Source organism: Aegilops tauschii, chromosome 7, assembly GCF_002575655.3.
Source record: "Aegilops tauschii subsp. strangulata cultivar AL8/78 chromosome 7, Aet v6.0, whole genome shotgun sequence".
Lineage (NCBI taxonomy): Eukaryota > Viridiplantae > Streptophyta > Magnoliopsida > Poales > Poaceae > Aegilops > Aegilops tauschii.
In genome coordinates, this window is record NC_053041.3 from 38,513,341 (window position 1) to 38,533,501 (window position 20,161).

The window sequence follows — 20,161 nt, forward strand, 5'->3', positions numbered from 1 at the left end:
TACACCTAGGTATTCCTTCATTGCGAAACGGTCAACTTTACGGTGGGTGGCGATTCCGCCGCAGGCGGCAACCTATTTCGGCCGCCTTGAACACCTCTGTTCCTGCGACGGAAGCTGCCACCTCCACGAACCCAAAAATGTACCTTTGAAACCCTACAAAATAACTTGATTCGGCTCGAACACGGAGAACCAATAGCAGAAACACATAACAAATCCTTTGTTTATTGCAATATACCACACCAAAATGCAAGCACAATTCAGCACACCATCACAAGCACAACCCCTAACATCCTTTTTGTTTGTAAAAGAGGCAAGCGGCACAACAAAAGTTAAGTACTTATTAGTCTATATATTATATATATCGGCCCTTCTTCACTACAACAAGCGGCTATCTCCCCATACGAGAACCCTGCAGACTGGATGGACGCTCCATGCACCGGAGTCTCTTTTCTCTCTTCAGGGAGCGGCGACGTTCTCCATGGCGAGCGGCGCGATCTCCTCGCCGACGATCCCCGGCTCGCTCCCCTCCACCCCCAGCTCCAGCAGCACGTCCTCCCAGTTCTTGGCAGGTCCCTGCATCATATGCGCAAGCCACCATTAATGGATACATCGAACACCAGCAGCGGTGTATTCTGAACCAGAGATTACGTACCTTCCAGGAGAGATCCTGTATCATGCAGTTCTTGACCATCTCATGGTACGCCGGCGTGCCGACGACCTTGACGGCGCGCTTCAGGGTGGTCACCACCTTCTTCACGTCGGCCGGCTCCACCACGTTGCACTGGCCACAAAGAAGAAAAAGGAAACCATTTCATGATCTGCCATGAGCTGCCAGGATGAACAAGATGAAGAATTTATTGAAGAGATTGATGAACTTACATCGACGCTGAGCCGGCCCATGTGGAACCCGGTCTTGCCCTCCACGATCGTGTCGACAAGCCCGCCGGTGGACGCGCACGCGCACGGCTGCAAATTTGGAAGAAACTTCGGTCATGGGCATGGCTCATGATTGCTCAGGAAGTAAGGACTTGGCAAGAAGGAAAAGTTTACCGTTCCGTAGCGCATCCCCTGGAGCTGGATGAGGCCGCAGGGCTCGAAACGGCTGGTGACGGCGAGCACGTCGGCGCCGGCCATCATCTGGTGAGCCAGCGGCGCGTTGAACCTGACCACGGCCCTCACCTTGCTCGGGAATTTCTCCTCAATGCTCTTGAGTAGCCGCTCGAACTTCTTCTTCCCGGTGCCCTGCAATGCATTCGATCATTCCTTAGGTCTGCTTGATCGAAGTTTCAGCAATGGCGGTCGGGTTGCGGGCTCGATGATGTACCAGGAGAACGATCTGGACATCCTCCTCCTTCAGGATCTCCGGGATGGCGGCGATCATCACGTCGGGGCCCTTCTGCTCCTCCAGCCTGCCGATGAACGCCACCAGGGGCACCTTCCGGTCCACCGGCAGCCCCACCTCGGCCTGCAGCGCCTCCTTGTTCAGCGCCTTCCCCTCCAACGCCTGTCACTTTGCCTCGTTCGTCAGAACCCAGAACCAGCGATCACCGGAAGAAATCTTTGTGTGGGTGTGTGGTTGCTCACGGTGGTGATGTCGTAGCTGACGGCGAGGAACTTGTCCTTGGTGGGGTCCCACTCGCTGACATCCATGCCGTTGACGATGCCGGTGATCCCAGTGAGGCGCATGATGTTGTCGAGCTCGCAGCCCCTGGCTTCGCCAGAGATGAGCTCCTCCGCGTAGTAGGGGCTCACCGTCAGCACCTTGTCGGCCTGCAGGATCCCGGCCTTCATCCAGTTGATCTTGCGCCCCTCCACCGGCTTGTCGTAGCCGTCGATGAAGTCGAAGGACGACTTGAACCTGTCGGGCAGGTTGAGCTGCGCGAAGTCGTCGAAGGAGAAGCGGCCCTGGTACGAGATGTTGTGGATGCAGAACGCCACCTGGCCATGAAACAAGTTGCCTCAAAGTTAAAGTTCATGCCTGTTTCAGAACGAAGAGCAAGATATGCATGCATGAATGCAGAGAGGATAGATAGTTTGAGAAGAAGATGCAAAACCTTTGCGGCCCTGTAGATGCCATTGGACTGGTAGTTGCTCTTGAGGTAGCAGGCCAGAAGGCCCGTGTGCCAGTCATTGCACACGAACACCACGTCCTCTCCTGCGCGGCGCGCAACAAGGGACGACGACGGCACCCAGATACAAAAAAAAAATGGTGATCATCCAGCTCTCTCAAGAAGATATCAAGTTCTTCAGAGTTCAGATTACACACGCTCTAGCTTGAACTAGTAGGCGTGCTTGATCTTGATCTTACCGTAGGGCCCAGAAAAGTAGGGGTTGTTGTCGAGGTTCAGGATCCTCGGCACTTCCAGCGCCGCCTGGCAGAGAAGGCTGAAGCGCTGCTGGTTGTCCTCGTAGTCCGTGCCGGCGTCGGGCCCGTAGATCTTCTCCTTGGTCTTGCCCCGGACCTGGAAATTGCAACCAGCAGAAACAACTGAAATCAATCACCATGCCTATCAAGGTTGAGACGACGAAGAGCTAGCTTGATCGGTCCACGACGACGATCGGTCACCTTCTCCAGGAAGCACGGGTGGTCGACGAACACGCGGTCCACCCCGCGCTTGTAGCAGTGGAAGTACCTCACCCTCTCGTACTTGTCAACGACCTTGATCTGCGAGATCCAGTTAGTCAGTCAGTAGGATCCTGCAGAAATGTGCAGGAGCATGCGAATTTTGATCGTTCATGTCGCGGGTAGGGTTCAAGTACCTCGGAGACGACGCTGGTGTCCCAGGCGTCCTTGTACTGGTCGTAGCGCGGGGAGATGACCATGACCCGGTGGCCGTTGGCCTGCACGGACACACCACCCGTTGTAACGGCAGGCATGGCTGCAACTGCAAGATGAACATTATGAGAAGACAGTGGTGCTGGCTAGCTTACGGCCATGGCTGGGGGGAGGCCCCCGAGGACGTCGCCGAGGCCGCCCGTCTTGCTCCAGGGCGCCATCTCGGCGCCGACGAACACGAGGTTCATGCCGCCGCTGCCGGTGGCGCGCACCACCATGGAGAGGCACCGCCGGGTCCCGCGGTGCGCTTTCCGGCTTTGCTTCGGGGCGGCGCTCGCTCCGACGGTCCTCATGCCGAGCGCCGCATCAGCCGGGCTCCGGGGCCTCACGCCCTGGAAACCTGCACGCCGGAACCTGTCGGTGATGCCGAGGACGGTGCCGGAGGTGGCGAGCTGGGACGTGACCAGAGCCGCCATGGCGCGCGCAGGGTGTGTGGCTACCTGCAGCGAGAGATGCCTGCACCGATCTTCAGTGAGTAGTGAAGTAAGTAGAATTTTTCAGTCAAGTTTTTTTTTGGTTGTACATTTCGTCTGAAATCCAAACATCAGGTACGAATTTGTATGAGTATTATCAATAATTTGTCCAATCCGGGTGTACAGGAGGGAAGTGAGAGATCGAGTTTCTCCGCCTAGCGTGCGTCGAATTCCAGGCTAAAAAAATAAAAATAAAAATCAAGTCCTTGGATACTAGACTCCCTCCGTCAAGTGTTAACAAGTAATCCTAAACCTTGAATATATCCACCGGATCTGTTCATCAAATCTAAGATGATTCAGAGAGAAATCCATCCTACTACACAGGATGTAAATCTGCTGCAGGATCCTGGGCTCACACGCACGAAGGTGAAAAGAAGAGACACTGGATCCGAGAACAGGGTGCCGTTTGGATGGATCTACTAGAAGTGGCCTTGATTCGAGACGGAACTAAATCGATCTACGCATGAGGGCATCGGCCGGCCTTGGTATGTGCGTGCGTACCTTGTCTGACCTCCTCTTCTTCTTCCTGGGCGGACGGACGGACGATCGGTCGGCCGGCCGGTGTGCGTACTCACAGTCGCCGGGCACTCGTGAGTGAGTGTCCTTCTTCTTCTTCTTCTTCTTCACTGGGAGAGGCTTCTTGTAGGGCGGGCGAAAGTGACGGGACTGAAGGAAACGAACGGTGCGTGGCTCCGGCGAGTGGGGTTATTTGTACTGGCTCGCTCAGTCCGGTGGATCCTCAATACCCGCTCCGCTCCTCGTGCATGCGTGCATGCATGCGGCCGGACACCTAACGCCTAGACGGGACGGCACGCACCCGCGCGCGGCATGCATGCATGGCCCGTGTGAGGAACTGAGGAAAGGCGACGTACGTACGTTGAGTGGAGTGAGCGACCGACGCGCCTCGCCTTCTCCGCTCGTTTTGTTTGTTTCTACCTAGTGGAGCGGAGCGGCACACAGGAGAGCAGTGTAGTGGCTGGCACACCGGCCGGGGGCGGAACCGTGCCGGCTCGCCGGCGCGCTTTCCAGCGGCGTCGCGACTGGCCTGGCCTGGCCGATGCGCCTTTGCGTGCCCTCAGCCGTGCCTTCTTCCGTTTCCGGCCGCGCCGTGCACGCACCCTCTTGTCGTGCCCAGTGGGCTGCCGGTGGGTGTTCCTGCTGCGAGGTGATGTCCACATGCACGCAGGTGCCTTCTCGGCGCCGGACGGGGCTCCTCCCTCGCTTTCAGTTCCGGGGGGCATGTGTGCTCTCGCTTTCGCCTTGGCTTTTCGCCGGGGCGTGCCAATGGTGCTGCATGGTGCGAGCTTTTTGCTTCCTCGCAGCACGACGACGCACACGGCCGGGCGTGTCACCTTTCGCCTCTTCTTTTTCTCTTTTGCTTCATTGATTGACGGCTCTAGCACGAACAGCTAGCACGTACGTGCTGCCAAACTGGCGCGTGAGGGGCGCACGTAAAAACATATAGACACGTTTTTTTAGGTGAACATATAGACATTGCTTTTGTCGGATCGGGGAAACGTAAATGCGGTCATTTACGTCACGGTGAGCTGCTGCCGGTTTGTGGTCAACTGCATGCGTCGGTGCATGCATGGGCATGGGCTGTCACTCACGGTGAGCTGTGCCTATTGGACAGTCTCTAGAAGACCAGTGCTACATACACGACTGCTTTCGTCCTACGACGCAAAACAATATATAGGGCGTGGCTATATCACAGTCAGCCTGAAAATAGTATTAGGGTCAGTCAATATTTTTTTTGGACCGCACACACTGCACGCTAGCTATATATATACCCAAAGTACAGTGTTACATGGTAGTATAGCTAGCTAGTTCAATGTATACGTGTCTATTTTTTCTTTCAAGTCCACGCATGTGGCTGTGTGTCGGTGTAGTGTCTGTGCGCACAAGTGTATGCATGTGCTCGCGTGGGTGCTCATGTATTGTGTATGCGTGTGTGCATGCGTAGGGTATGCATGCCCATGCGTGAGAGATGGAAAATGCGACACCACTAATATGCGTCGTCATTCCAAATATTGCGTGCTCATGGAATGAACTAGTGGCATTCGTATCATCATTCTAGAAGAAAAATAATTTAGACAAATAATGATAAAGTTTGCACACAGTTTAGATAGAAACTATGCTTTTTATAATATGCAGGAATAAGCATATAAAAGTTGATTTTTTGCAAGATAAAGAGGTTTTCTAAGAATGAATGGATTGGTGGCATTGGTATTTCCCTTAAAGAAGAAAGAAAATGAAATAAAACTAAAACAAAATCAAAATACTGAAGTTTTTTTTTAAGTGTGTACCAGCATACTTTTCCACAGAAATACCAGCATACTTTTCCACAGAAATAATCAAAATACTGAAAATTTACACAGAAATTGCACTTTTCCATCTTGTATAAGTGTGTACTAGCATACTTTTCTAAATGAAATTTCCAAAGAAGGCATAAATTAGTATCGTAGGTATTACCCTTAAAGAAGAAAATAAAATTAAAAACGAAGAGAAGTTTGCGCACAATTTGTACTGAAATTGCATATTTTTATGACTGCAAAGATAGGTGTATAATAGTGCAATTTTGCACTCTAGTAGAATGTACAAATGTATTGTATAATACTTATGTGTATATTAACACACGCACACACCCCTAATATTCATGCATACACATAAATGAGAAAACAACTAAAAATACTTAATAAACAATAATAAAACTGAAACTAGTATAAAACTGAAAAATACAAAAACTGAATTTCCTCTTAGGTAGAATGAATTGGGGGCATTGGTTTTACCCTAAAAAAATAAAGGAAATGAAATAAAACTTGAAACAAACAATTACAAAAGAAATTACACATAATTACAAAATACCAATATGGTTTAGTGTCATTGGTATTACCCCTTAAGAAGAAAGGAAATAAAAAACAGCGAAACAAAAAAATGACACAATTTACATGAAAATTGCACTTTTTTTATAATACGCAAGAATAAATATACAATAGTGAAACTTTTGTAAAAAAAAACTTCCCTAAAAAGGAATGTCTCATTGGTATTATCTCAAAGAAGAAAGGAAATAAAAGAAAATCACTTTAATGGAGTTTTCTAAAAAAATTAATTAATGACTTTCGTATTGCCCTTTATGAAGAAGAAAATTGAAAAAATAAAACAAAATAATGAAAAAAAATCACGTAATTATTCTTAAGTTGTGTGTTTCTATAATATGCAATAATAAAAATATAATAGTGTATGGTTTGCAAAAAAGAAGTTTACTAAAAAGGAATGAACTAGTGGCATTGGTATTACCCTTAAGGAAGAAAGAAAAATGAAACAAAAAACTAAAACAAAATCAAAATAATGAAGTTGTCTAAAGAATAAATAAATTAGTGGCATTGGTATCACCATTTAAAAAGAATAAAATGAAACTAAGAGTAAAACAACATAAAAATAATGAAGTTCTCTAAGAAATAATGAATTACTGGCATTGGTACTACCTTTTAAGAAAAAAAGGATTTCATTGGTCGGTGGTCAACTACGTCGGTGCATGCATGGGCCGTCAGTCACGGTGGGGTGAGCCTCTTGGAGAGTTTCTACAAGACCAATGCTATATATGACTGCTTTCGTCATACGACACAAAACAATAGGGCTTCGCTATATCCCAGACGCCTGAAAATAGTATTAGGGGGAGCCAATTTTTATTTTTTCTAGAAGACCAATGCTACATATACGACTGTTTTCGTCCTACGACACGAAAACAATAGGGCTTGGCTATATCCTAGTCGCCTGAAAATAGTATTAGGGTTAGGATTTTTTTTTTGAGCGCACACACTGCAGGCTAGCTATATATACCTAAAGTACTGGTGTTACATGTAGTACTAGAACATCAAGGCGCGCGTTGCTGCGCCCGCCATCTTGACGAAGGAATATCAAGACAATATAAATATTGATGAAAATAAATGGAAGGTATAGTTATCATTGGGGATTTGAAATAATTATATGTGCACATATTGTGTCAGCACAAGGAAACAAATCGCGTTGATGGCTGCATATTATCCTGCAAGGACTTGGCACTAGTGTAAAAAACACTCTTATATTATGGGACGGAGGGAGTACTAAATTACAAGTGCCATGAAGCATATGTACGTCATCGCTCATCTTTCAGAATGTTATTGATGCTTCTAGAATTTGAATAAACCATATCCTTTGAGTCTCTTATACACAGGATGTCATATTGCTTCACATCCATCAGTTAGAGAACAACCTATAATTAATCAACAAAGTTCATGGATCCAACACCGACATGGTCTACACAAATAGTACCTTAGATAACATGGTCTGAGAGAGCACTTTCATTGGTGATGTTGTGTCACAGGACACGCCTGCAATCAAAACATCTTGACTTGTTCAGTCCTGTAAAAAATTCCGAACATTAAATTTATATAGAATTAGCCAGGTTTGGAAATTGCGATCTGAGAGGAGGCACACCATGCATATCTCAAACCCGATAGGGCATTTGGATCTCAGCATCAAACAGAATGACCGGATGCTGAATGAAATGCACGTACAAACAGAACCTCATCTGGTAAATCTTACCTCCAATGAAAAATTTGAAGCACGAGCACAAAACAGATACAGTATGAGATTTACCAGCTAATTCCCGATGAGAACCGTGGCACAGGGTAGCGAATTTCTTCCCCCAGTTCAGCATCACACCTATTACATGAAGATAGAAGGTCGGCAAGATGGAAACTAAGCAACGGGGATGGCAGACCTGACGTATAGGAAAGCACGCAGACATTGGCGTGGCTTTACATCGGTTAAGAGCACGGAGGCACCAGGGCCGGTCCTGAGATTTTAGGGGCCCGGGGCGAAACTACAGTCCGGGGCCCTTCGGGGCCCTTAGTATAATTGTCTAACTAGTAATCATTATACATAGATATAATTGTATCAAAGAAAACAGTTAAGTAAATTCAAAATCAGTTTGCATATCACATAATGTATTACATATTACCTTCAAAAATTTCTTCCAACATTCTGAGACGCAAAATCGGTAATGATTGTATCAATATCAATTTCCTCAAGCAATTTTTTCTCAATGCATCAAGTTGCCAAGCCATTTAACATCTCTTGCGACATTGTAGATCTCAGGTAGTTCTTCAATAATTTCAACTTTCTGAAACTGAAAGGAATAATTACCTTGCTGAAATTCAAAGAAACAATTAGCTTTTACAATTAGCACAAAGCTAATTAAAACATTAGATTAATTATAGAAGATTTTCATCTAATATTATCATGACAAAGCTGATTCCCGAATCAACTGGTCAATAGGGAATTGTTGGCTGGGCGATCACTTCATTGAGGATTTAGCAGACATAGCCAGATTAGATTACAGAGATAAGGTACTATATTATGCCCTAGCAAATTTCGGGAATCAGCAATTCAGCGTAGGGCGCAAGGGCGAGGGCAGATGACAGAGCCGCATAGGGCGCAAGGAGAGACGTACCTGCTGTCTGCTGCTGCCAGTGGCAGTCGTCGTCTCGTTCGTGAGAGGCCGCAGAGACGCGGAGTTGAAGACGGCGATTAGACGAACAGCGGCCAGCGGAAGAACGACCGAACGATCCGAAGGAAAAGGAAACCGTGAATCTAGCGATTGCTTTCCTGTGCACGTCATGTGCCTATACGAAGTGGAAATATGGGCCAGGCCCACATCTCTCATTTTCTTTCATGTACGCTGAGGGCCTGAGGCGTCGTCGCTGAGTTTGCCTTCTCTTTTTTTCCCTCGAAGTATACCTATGTTACTACGTACAGATACCTGGGAGGGCCCCCTGACATTTGGGGGGCCCGGGGCGGCCGCCCCGTCCCCCCCCCTAGGGCCGGCCCTGGGAGGCACACGCGTCGAGTAACAGGGAGCAACCCGCGATAGGGCCGGCGATTAAAATTCGAGACGAACTGCCACGCGATAGCGAAGGAATCAGGCTGGAAAGATTTTGCATTTGACTGGACCTCATGGGCCTTCAATCTCCACGGCCCGATTAACCATGTGACTGGCAGCTCGCGAAAATCCTAGACGTCTGTCAAAGTGATCTGACGGTGGAGAACTTTACTGTTTTGTAATAGCTAGCTAGTTCAATGTATACGTGTCTTTTTTCTTTCTTTGTATGTGCATGCATGTGGCTGTGTGTCGGTGTAGTGTGTGTGCGCACACGTGTATACATGTGCTCGTGTGAGTACTCATGGATTGTGTATACTAGATGATACCCCGCACGTTGCTGCGGAATTGCTTGCAATATATTTTGATGAGATTTGTTTTTTTTTTCGGAAGAACTTCCAATCTATTCATCTTCAATCATGGTAGTACAACGAACACCAGAAATAAAAATTACATCCAGATCCGTAGACCACCACTAATAGAAAAAAGGTCAAATGTCAAGCACATTAGTGCCGGTTTCCTTTTGAGCCGGCACTAATGTGTGCATTAGTGCCGGTTCCAACGGCTAGCCGGCCGCTTTCATTAGTACCGGTTCGTGGCCGACCTTTAGCACCGGTTCGTGCCACGGACCGGTACTAAAGTGAGTGGTGGCAGGATGTTGTCAGTCCGGGGGCCCTCCAGCACCTTTAGTACCGGTTCGTGGCACGAACCGGTGCTAAAGGTCGTCCTACATAAACCCTTCGTCCACCCGAGCTCGCTCTGTTCTTCCCCTTTCCCCTCTCCTCTCTGTTCTTCCCCTCTTCCTCTCGAGCTCATTACACATTTTGCCCAAAATTTGTCAAGATTTGAAGGCCCCCATCCATTCAAATGATCACGAAGGTTAGCAACTTTGTCCTTTCATCTCTCATTGCTAGATTAGCTCTTGCAATGCTTTGTATAGTGATTAATTTATGAGTTTAGTAATTTGGGAGGAAATATATGTGCTAGTATTTGATTTATATGCAATTTGAGATCAAAAATAACACTTAGTTTGCATATGTAGGTGTGGTTTATTTAGTGCCTTCTAAATCTCCGTCGTAACCACAGTCGATCGCCCGCACCGTTCCGTCGCCGGCACCACCTTGTGGTGAGCCTCTTGTTCATGAATGTTTTACATTACCAAATTGATGTTTGTGTGATTTGGATATATAGTTACTCGTATAATTATCTTACCCGTACGTTGTTTGTTATACATAGTGTCATGGTTTTGATATCCGTCCCCGTCGGCCCTCGTCCTTGTTATGATTCAGATGTGGTATATTCTCTTTTAAAACTAGTTGTTGCATTCCGTGTTTATGACAAATTATGCCCATCAAGTTGACATAGATATTTTTGTCTAGGAGGTTTGTGAACCGGAAATTCCAACCGACCCTATTGTCGAGAGGTTAAATTTAGTTGAAAGAGAAAACGAGTATTTGAAAGAAAAATTGAAAAGAATTGAGGGGGAGAAGATGGAATTGGAGTTGCATGTTGCCGATGTCGTCGATGATCACAAGATCAAGATGGAGAAAATGCGCTTGAAGATTAGAAAGATTAGAAAATATGCCATTGATAGTGAGGCTTGGTATCATTATGTTGTTGGATCAATTGTTACCTTAGTTGCGATCTTGATCGCATTTGTTGTTGCATTTAAATGCTTTAGTTAGAGAGTTATTTGTTTGTTGCATTTAAGTCTTGTATGAACTTTATGTATGAACTTGTATTAATTTGGTCTTTTCGGTGTTGTGTAATGAAGATGAGCCGACAATGGATGTACGATGACCGATGCTCTCCTGAGTTCATTAATGGCGTGCAAACTTTTCTGCTTGCGGCTGAGGCAAACAAGCGGGCGGATGGTTTTATGCCTTGTCCATGTTTAGTCTGTAAGAATGATCACAATTACTCTACGTCAAGAACCATTCATGTCCACCTGTTTAAGTCCGGTTTCATGCATCACTATAATGTTTGGACCAAGCACGGAGAAAGAGGGGTTATGATGGAAGACAATGAAGAAGAAGAGGATGACGACAGCTATCCTGGCCATGGGTTCCCTGAATACGATGATACAACAATGGGGGAAGAAGCTGAGCCGGCAATGCGGGAAGAAGCTGAAGAAGAGGCATCAGATGAGCCCGCTGATGATCTAGGTCGGGCCATTGCCGATGCAAAGAGAAACTATGCAAGTGATTAGGAGAAGAAGAAGTTGCAGCGCATGTTAATTAGAGGATCACAAGAAATTGTTGTACCCGAATTGCGAAGCTGATAAGAAAAAGTTATGCACCACACTGGAATTGCTGCAATGGAAGGCAGAGAATGGTGTATCTGACAAGGGACTTGTAAAGTTGCTAGTAATGATAAAGAATTTGCTTCCACAGGACAACGAATTGCCCGAGAGTACGTACGAAGAAAAGAAGGCGGTCTGCCCTCTAGGGTTAGAGGTGCATAAGATACATGCATGCCCTAATGACTGCATCCTCTACCGCGGTGAGTACGAGGATTTGAACGCTTGCCCGGTATGCGGTGCATTGCGCTATAAGATCAGGCGCGATGACCCTGGTGATGTCGAGGGCGAGCGTCCCAGGAAGAAGATTCCTGCCAAGGTGATGTGGTATGCTCCTATAATACCACGGTTGAAACGTTTGTTCCAAAACAAAGAGCATGCCAAGGCGATGCGATGGCACAGAGAAGACCGTAAGAAAGATGGAAAGTTGAGAGTACCCGCTGACGGGTCGCCGTGGAGAAAAATCGAGAGAAAGTACGGGAAGGAGTTTGCAGATGACGCAAAGAACGTATGGTTTGGTCTAAGCGCAGATGGCATTAATCCTTTTGGGGAGCAGAGCAGCAACCATAGCACCTGGCCTGTGACTCTATGTTTGTATAACCTTCCTCCTTGGTTGTGCATGAAGCGGAAGTTCATTATGATGCCAGTGCTCATCCAAGGCCCTAAGCAACCCGGCAACGACATTGATGTGTACCTAAGGCCATTAGTTGAAGAACTCTTACAGCTGTGGAATGGAACAGGTGTACGTGCGTGGGATGAGCACATGGGGAAAGAATTTGACCTAAAGGCCTTGCTTTTCGTGACCATCAATGATTGGCCTGCTCTCAGTAACCTTTCAGGACAGCCAAACAAGGGATACCGCGCATGCACGCACTGTTTGGATGATACCGACAGTATATATTTGGACAATTGTAAGAAGAATGTGTACCTGGGACATCATCGATTTCTTCCGAGCAGGCATCCCGTAAGAAAGAAAGGCAAGCATTTCAAAGGTGAGGCAGATCACCGGACGAAGCCTCGCCACCATACTGGTGCTGATGTACATGATATGGTCAAGGATTTGAAGGTAGTCTTTGAAAAGGGTCCTGGCGGACAATCTGTTCCGAATGACGCTGACGGACGCGCACCCATGTGAAAGAAGAAATCTATATTTTGGGACCTGCCCTATTGGAAAGACCTAGAGGTCCGCTCTGCAATCGACGTGATGCACGTGACGAAGAATCTTTGCGTGACCCTGCTTGGCTTCTTGGGCGTGTATGGGAAGACAAAAGATACACCTGAGGCACGGGAAGAGAAACATCGTGGGAGTGGATGACAAGACAGACATGTCAGAAGATTATGAAAAGTTTGATGAAATTGCTCCATTCACAGTGAATATTGACCCGAGCATCCAGTTAAATGATGAAGATTTTCCATGGCTACGGCGCAAAGGGACACACGCGAAGAAAAAGTTTCACACACAAAGATCTGGGATGTGATCGGCTTCACTATCATCACTTTCTTCTGTGCTTCACACCCAGGAGGGAATCTCTGTAATAGTTAGGGTAGTTATGTGTTTTGGCATTTGAAACGCGAAGAAATTTTATGTGCAAACAAATTCTTTCATGCATTTACTGATTTTTTCAGCTAAATGACCCTGAAATTGGAAAGCATTTCAAATGAACTCAGAAAAGGTTGAAAGTTGGCATGGTATCATAATTTCACCCACATAGCATGTGCAAAAAAGTAGAGAGGGTTACCACAAAAACTGGATGCACTTCGTGTACAAAATGGACAATCTCTTTCGAAGTATTAGGGTTTCAGACGAAAACTCATCCGTTACAAAGGCATTTCATTTTTTAAATAACCTAAGCATTACCAAATTGAATATAATGATAAAACACACTAATATTAAACATAAGAACAAAGAGTCACTGAAAAATCTATTTTCAAAGTTAAGTTATTCACAAACTAGTGATTCACACAAATTTTAAATAATTCAAAATGTAAACTATTCAAATTTGTAAACTACCGGCACTAATAGAAAGTTTGTAATTTTTTGTACCTAAAGCAAAAATATTCACAAAGAAACTCTAAATACAGCAAAAAACAACTCAAAAATAAATAAAACAAAAATAAATAAAGCAAAAAAAAAGCCCGCCTACTGCGCCACAGCGGCCTGCATACGACTAGAAACCCAACCTGTTGTTGGGCCAGGATGCAGGCCCGCAAAGGCCCAGTAGGCCCACAGGGCAGCACATAACATTTAGGCCCAGTAGGCCTGCTTTGGAGAGGAGCTCGAGAGAGCTACCGCACTGGGGCTTATAAACCAGTGCGGACGCCCCTCGGCTAGCGAGGTGGGACTAAACATGACGCACCGCACCTGCACCAGCGCACCCCCTTTAGTACCGGGTGGTGGCTCAAACCGGTACTAAAGGGGGGGGGTCTTTAGTATCGGTTGGAGCCACCACCCGGTACTAAAGGGTGTGCGCTTCCCGCCGCTTGGCCTGGCCAAAACAGACCTTTAGTACACCAATACTAAAGGGGTGTTCTACGTAAGAAAGCACTTCAAAAAAAATTCAGTTTCTCATCTCTCCCTCTGCTTCTTTCTCCCCTGCCCCGTCGCCGCCGCCCCTCGTCGCCGACGCCGTCGGCGTCCGTCGCCCCGGCTGTCCCCGTCCCTGTCGCCGCGCCGCGCCCCGCCGTCCCGTCCGGCCCGTCCCCGTCCCCGTCGTCGCCGCCCCGTCCCCATCCCCGTCGTCACCGCCCGTCTCCGTCCCCGTCGCCGCGCCTCGCCGGTGAGCTCCTGCCCCGGCCGCCATGTCCACACACACACACACACACACATTAGTTTTTTAGTTATAAATTTTAGTTATATAAATTTTTTCTGTTTTTTAGTTATAGAAATTTTTCTGTTTTTTAGTTATAGAAATATTAGAAATGTTATAGAAATGTTATAACTTTTTTCTGTTTTTTAGTTATAGAAATATTTATAGAAATGTTAGCAATTTTTCTATTTTTTAGTTATAGAAATATTATAAATGTTATAGAAATGTTAGTTATATATATAGAAATGTTAGAAATTTTAGAATTAGTTTTAGTTAGATGAATTAGATTAATGTCAAATTGTTAGAATTTGCATATAGAATTTTAGTTATCACAATCCAATCATTTAAAAAATGTTACTTTTTGCGGGCATATAGTATTTGTTCTCGACGATGCCCGGCCCGCATCCTCGCCGTCGACCCGTTCGCGACGACGTCCGGCTGACCCATGTCTGGGATTGGGCTCCGCCGGGCTGGCACTGGGAGGTGCTACCTGGAGGGGCGCGCTGCTTGGTGAGGAACCCGGCCTCGGGTCCTGTCGTCGACCCTGATCTCCTTTGGTGGCGTTCGCGTGGGCCACATTCGATGCAGAGGGAGCCGGCCCCACCGGAGGTGGTGCGTCGTTGTGTCAGGGAGGAGGACGAGCACATCCATCGCTACATGGCTGCTATGGACGTCAGGTTCTCAAATACCTGGCAGGTTCTTTGGGCAGATGACCGGAGATATGATCCTGTGATGGTTCCTTGTCTTTGGGTGTCCACCGCCCGCGCCCCAGGAACCGCGAGTGGCCTAGATTCTTCTATAGTATTTGATCTTTATTAGCTACCTAGCCAGTGATGTATTCGAGATTATATATTATTCGAGACGATGTATTCGAGATTATATATTATTCGAGACGATGCATATCATGTACTATATGATTCAGTTTTTCCTTATTGATTGCATCCATGCATTGTAATTTGAATACTAAATTGTTTTATATTTCTTCTGTATTAGTTAAATAAAAGCTATGGCGGACAATACCGGCAGAGAGGGAGAAGAGGCCCTGTTCGAGATCATACGCAGCCCTAACAGGCCAGATGATCTGAATGAAGCAAATGACGGCTCCCTGTATTTGAACAATACCGGGGAGGGTGATGATAAGATATTCGATCTCGACGACCGAGCTGATGAAGTCATGAACTATGATTATGATGACGCAGACAATGATTATGATGACGAATACAATGTTGATCTTGAAATAACAAAGACTACCGACGAGGTATATTTATATAAGCAGGCATCTAGTGATCATCACATGTTTTTTTTATTTTAAGATATATTAACGAATCAATCTTTCTTCTTTCAGCCCTCCGGATCGAGAAAATATGCTTCTACAGACAGCAGGACAAAGCGCGGCCCGGGCAAAAAGTTGAAGGAGGGTGTAAAGTACAACATCGATTCCATCAAAGCTAGTGGCGAACCCCTCACGCCTAAGAACATTGCGAACAAGTTCGTTCGTCAGTGCGGAGTTCTTGTGAATGACCAACTCCCGATCTCCATTCAAGAATGGAAAGAGCCAAAAACTAAACGCCCAGATGTTACTTGGGTCGACGACAGAGCAAAACAAAAGCTTTGGGAATCTCTGATGGAACATTTCACCCTACCAGATTATTTCACTGATGCAGATGTGCAGAAAGTCAAGGACGCTGCTCTTAAGAAGACGGCAATTGCATTCAACACCCACAAGAAAACTGTATGGGCCAACTACCTCGCTGCAGAAAGGAAGACTCCAGAATTCAAGGGAACACTGGAGAAGCAAAGAGAACACTGGCCCGCTTTCGTGAAATTCAAGGAATCAGAATTATCTAAGGAACGGTCGAGAAAAAACAAGGTCAATGCCGCAAAAAAGACGCAGTTCCATAGGCTGGGTCCAGGTGGCTACGTGGTGGCAATGCCTAAGTGGGATAAGTCTGAGCAAGAGATGGAGGATGCAGGGGTCACTCCAGTTACTAGGAGCTGGCTCCCCAGGTACAGAACTTGGTTCTATGCGCATGGGGGGGCGTTGGACCCGAAGACAGGCCTGGTTTCGAAGAAGGCAAGTCTAAAAGGAGCAGAACAAAAGTTACTTGACGCAATAGAAGATGCTCGAAAGGGGGTGTTCACGCCCAACAGAGAGAACGACGAGCTTACGCGTGCCCTGGGAAATCCTGAACACCCGGGAAGAACACGAGGTAAGGGCGTTATTCCCTGGTATGAGGGCTTTTCGGAATGGAACGACGACTACAGGACCCGTGCAAGAAAGAAGATGAAGGAGGAGAAGAAGAGGAAGCTGGAGGAGGAGAAGAGGAAGCAGGACGCAGAACGCCTTCAAGGCCTAGAAGCAAGGCACGCGGACTTGGCACTCAAATTCCAGCAGCAGCAGCAGATCGACTCACTTAGCCAGGAAAGGGGGTCTCAGCAGCGGCAGCAGCAAGCGGATGATCATCCAGCATTGGATAGCACCGTCCCATCCATGCCGAGAAGCAGCGTTGGTTCCGCCCCGGGCGACGCACTGCTGGATACATACCCTGTGGATGACATCATAGAGAACACTAACTGTGAGCTACACTTTAAAATGAAGAACATATCCATGAAGGTGGCGGACGCCGTTGCTTTCACAATTACCCCCGAAGCAACCTTCCATTGCGCCCCGATTCCAGCGGGCTATGCTCGTGTCTTGGTTGATGAGGTGGTGGACCCATATTCGGTGCTACAGCTTGACATTACTGGAGGTGACGACGAGCACACACTGGGAGAGGACATACATCGTATCATCCTATGGAGAAAGGATTACATCATCTTTCGAAGTCCACCGACACTGCGTCTGCCGACTCCTCCTCGAAGTCCACGAACGCGTGAGCAGACTCCTGCTTCAAGTCCGGCACAGCGTCAGGCCACTCCTCTTGTTTCAAGTCCGACACCGTGTCAGGCCACACCTCCTGCTTCAAGTCCGGCACAGCGTCAGGCCACACCTCCTGCTTCAAGTCCGACACCGTGTCAGGTCACACCTCCTGCTTCAAGTCCGGCACAGCGTCAGGCCACTCCTCCTGCTTCAACTAAGCCACGTCAGCCGTCTCCGCCGCCTAAGCAATCGCAGAAGAGACATGCTGCAGCTATGGTGCGTAGCGGTACGAGTCGAGGTAGTACAAGAAGTACAGGCGGAGACAAGCGATATAAATATGGTCCAAGCAGCCTCACTCCTCTTCCTCAGAGGCCTTACGACATGACCGAGGAGCAAAACGATGCAATAGTGCGGGCCGAAGTGGACGCCCATTTTGGACCGAAACCGGCACCGCCGCCGAGGGAGAAAGTGCCTGAGGAAAAGATTGACCACTTCATTCGTATGGTTAGACCACCAGCTCCCAAGCCTGTTGACTCAGACTATGAGCGCCAAATCAGGAAGGCACATCGAGCACGACTACAGAAAGAAGCGAGCTCGAGCTCGAGCCAACAAGCAGCTGTCAAAAAAGTGGGAAAACCGTTCCCCAGCTGGGAGAACAGGCGGCGCAATCGACCCCCCGCTTGTTGTGCCAACAACACATGAGAGTACGCGCGCCCAATATTATTGGGGGCAAACCGTTTACGTTCCCGAGCTGGGCGATGTGGTAATAACCGAGGAGCATATAATGCAGGCTGAAATGCTCAAGATCACTGTTGGACAACTCCTCGATATCGAGCCCATGTCTCCGCTTAGGGAGGAGGAAATAAAACGGAAATATGTCCGGGGCCAACCTTTGGTCGAGCCCGAGGGGGTCAAGAACCTCCCAACGAGAATGTATGAATTGCATGATTGGTACATGAAAATTACCAAGATTTCCAATCGAGAGTCCCTCATGGTGCAAGTCGAGGAAGATCATTACTTCAATAAGAAAGCTCTGTCCGTTGAGTATTCAGAACTATTTCAGTTATTCAATCAAGATGCACTCGACAAATCTATCTTCAGTTGCTATTGTCTGTAAGTGATTTCTTTCTGTAATTTAAGTCTCAAGCTAGCTCTAGTGCTCATTGATTGATCATTAATTACCTGTAATTATATATCCTCACTATATATTCTTTTCTGTGGTATTATGCAGGATGAAGATGTATGAAATGAAAAAAGCTGGACGCTATGGCATTGGGTTCATTGACCCAAATACCGTTAATGAATACATATGGAAATTGGAATGGTGTAGACAAGATGTAGAGAAAAAACATGGTAGAGTTCTTGAAGCGCCTCAATAGCAATGAAGATATACTACTTCCTTACAACTTCGAGTGAGTCACACTGTCTTGTACTACAAATTCTGTTTTTGCTTACTAGCTAGATGTTAATAAGTGCATAGGGTTTAGGGTTATAGTTGATTAGTGTTATGCACATGCCCGCTTAATTTATACATGCAAACGTATGCGCATGCAGGTTCCACTGGATCTTGTTAGACATTAAAGTTGACAAAGGAAAAGTTGAAGTACTGGACTCAGTACTTAAAAAAGATAGTGACTACAGCATCGTGAAGGGGATAGTCGACAGGTTATTTCAATCATTATTAACTATATCTCGGCCTATTTAGTTTGCCATTTCCTGATATGAACTATTTTTAATAACCCCTTTATTAATTTTCTTTGTCGGCGGGCAGAGCTTAGGCAAAGTACATCAAGGTGACTCCAGGAAAATGACGACAAAAGCTATGTTGGTATCGACCCAAGGTAAGTAATTAAGTAGTACTAGCTAGCTAGCTACCATCTCTTTAATTCTTGTTTCAATACCATTAATTAATTAACATGCTTGATTAATTATTATCTGATTAAATTCTATTCTCGTAAAGGCCCTGAAGCAGGCGCCGGGGACTGAAGTGTATGCATACTACGTTTGCGAGAACATTCGCATGATGGCGTCCGAAAGGAGCAGATCTGATAGACAGGACTGGGTACGTTTGCCAGAACACTATTCACAAATCTTACATGATTGTCGATATCTAGTCACACAACTAATACACATGCATATTGATCTCCTTCTTAACAGTTCAAAGAGGTGCGGGACCAGCTCCTACCAACAGAGCGCATACGAGCACTTCAAGAGGAAATAGCGGGATTTTTGCTCGACCAGGTCATAGATCCCAAAGAAGAATACTATTACCCGCTACCGCCTCCACGAACCACTTGTCATCGTGCTCCGAAGGCACCAAGGCAACATGTAGGAGAAATTGTATATATATACATGTGTATGTGTGAATAATTAATGGTGGTTGTGAGACATTCGATTATATATATATATATGATCGGTTCTATGAGAAAATCTATTTATATATATGCATAACGTGTACAATATGTAGTATCGTAAAATACTAGCAAATAAAAAAGAATTAAATGAAAAACACAAAATTAATGGAAAAATTAAAAATTAAAACCAAACCCCCCCCCCCCCGAAACATTTAGTACCGGTTGGTGCTACCAACCGGTACTAATGGTCTACCAGCACCCGGGCCTGGCTCGTGCCACGTGGTGGCACTTTACCGCCGGTTCGTGCCGAACCGGTAGTAAAGGGGGGGCCTTTAGTCTCCACTCTCTAGTGCCGGTTGCAGAACCGGCACTAAAGGCCCTTACGAACCGGTGCTAAAGCCCGGTTCTGCACTAGTGCACCTAGCGACGACCACAAGTACTAAAGCGAGCCGAAGGTGCGCCGCCATCGTCACCCCTCCATCACCGGAGTCGGGCACAACTTGTTGTAGTAGACAGTCGGGAAGTCATTGTGCTAAGGCCCCATAGGACCAGCGGACCAGAACAGCAACCGCCGCCGATGAAGAATAACGTAGGTTGGATGGATTCAACCCA

The 20,161-nt window shown here is 46.7% G+C and overlaps 1 protein-coding gene across 1 annotated transcript; it reads right to left on the bottom strand.

The window, feature by feature from the left end:
• Window positions 1–206: 206 nt before the first annotated feature.
• Window positions 207–3,989, bottom strand: LOC109774163 (granule-bound starch synthase 1, chloroplastic/amyloplastic). The gene is made up of 12 exons (XM_020332878.4): window positions 3,811–3,989; window positions 2,932–3,292; window positions 2,761–2,841; window positions 2,567–2,665; window positions 2,309–2,462; window positions 2,055–2,155; window positions 1,585–1,938; window positions 1,325–1,504; window positions 1,051–1,242; window positions 880–966; window positions 653–781; window positions 207–573 (listed from the first exon to the last, which is right to left on the bottom strand). The coding sequence occupies exons 2-12, from the start codon at window positions 3,250–3,252 to the stop codon at window positions 457–459; spliced, it is 1,815 nt and encodes a 604-aa protein (XP_020188467.1). The 5' UTR covers window positions 3,253–3,292; window positions 3,811–3,989; the 3' UTR covers window positions 207–456.
• Between the last annotated feature and the right edge of the window lie 16,172 nt (window positions 3,990–20,161).

Bases quoted from the DNA above. Each gene is read 5' to 3' on its own strand.
- LOC109774163 (XM_020332878.4), bottom strand. From the start codon at position 3,252: ATGGCGGCTCTGGTCACGTCCCAGCTCGCCACCTCCGGCACCGTCCTC. The intron at 2,666-2,760 runs GTACTTGAACCC...TGGATCTCGCAG, and splicing joins ACACCAGCGTCGTCTCCGAG to ATCAAGGTCGTTGACAAGTA. The intron at 2,156-2,308 runs GTAAGATCAAGA...CGCGCCGCGCAG, and splicing joins CTACTTTTCTGGGCCCTACG to GAGAGGACGTGGTGTTCGTG.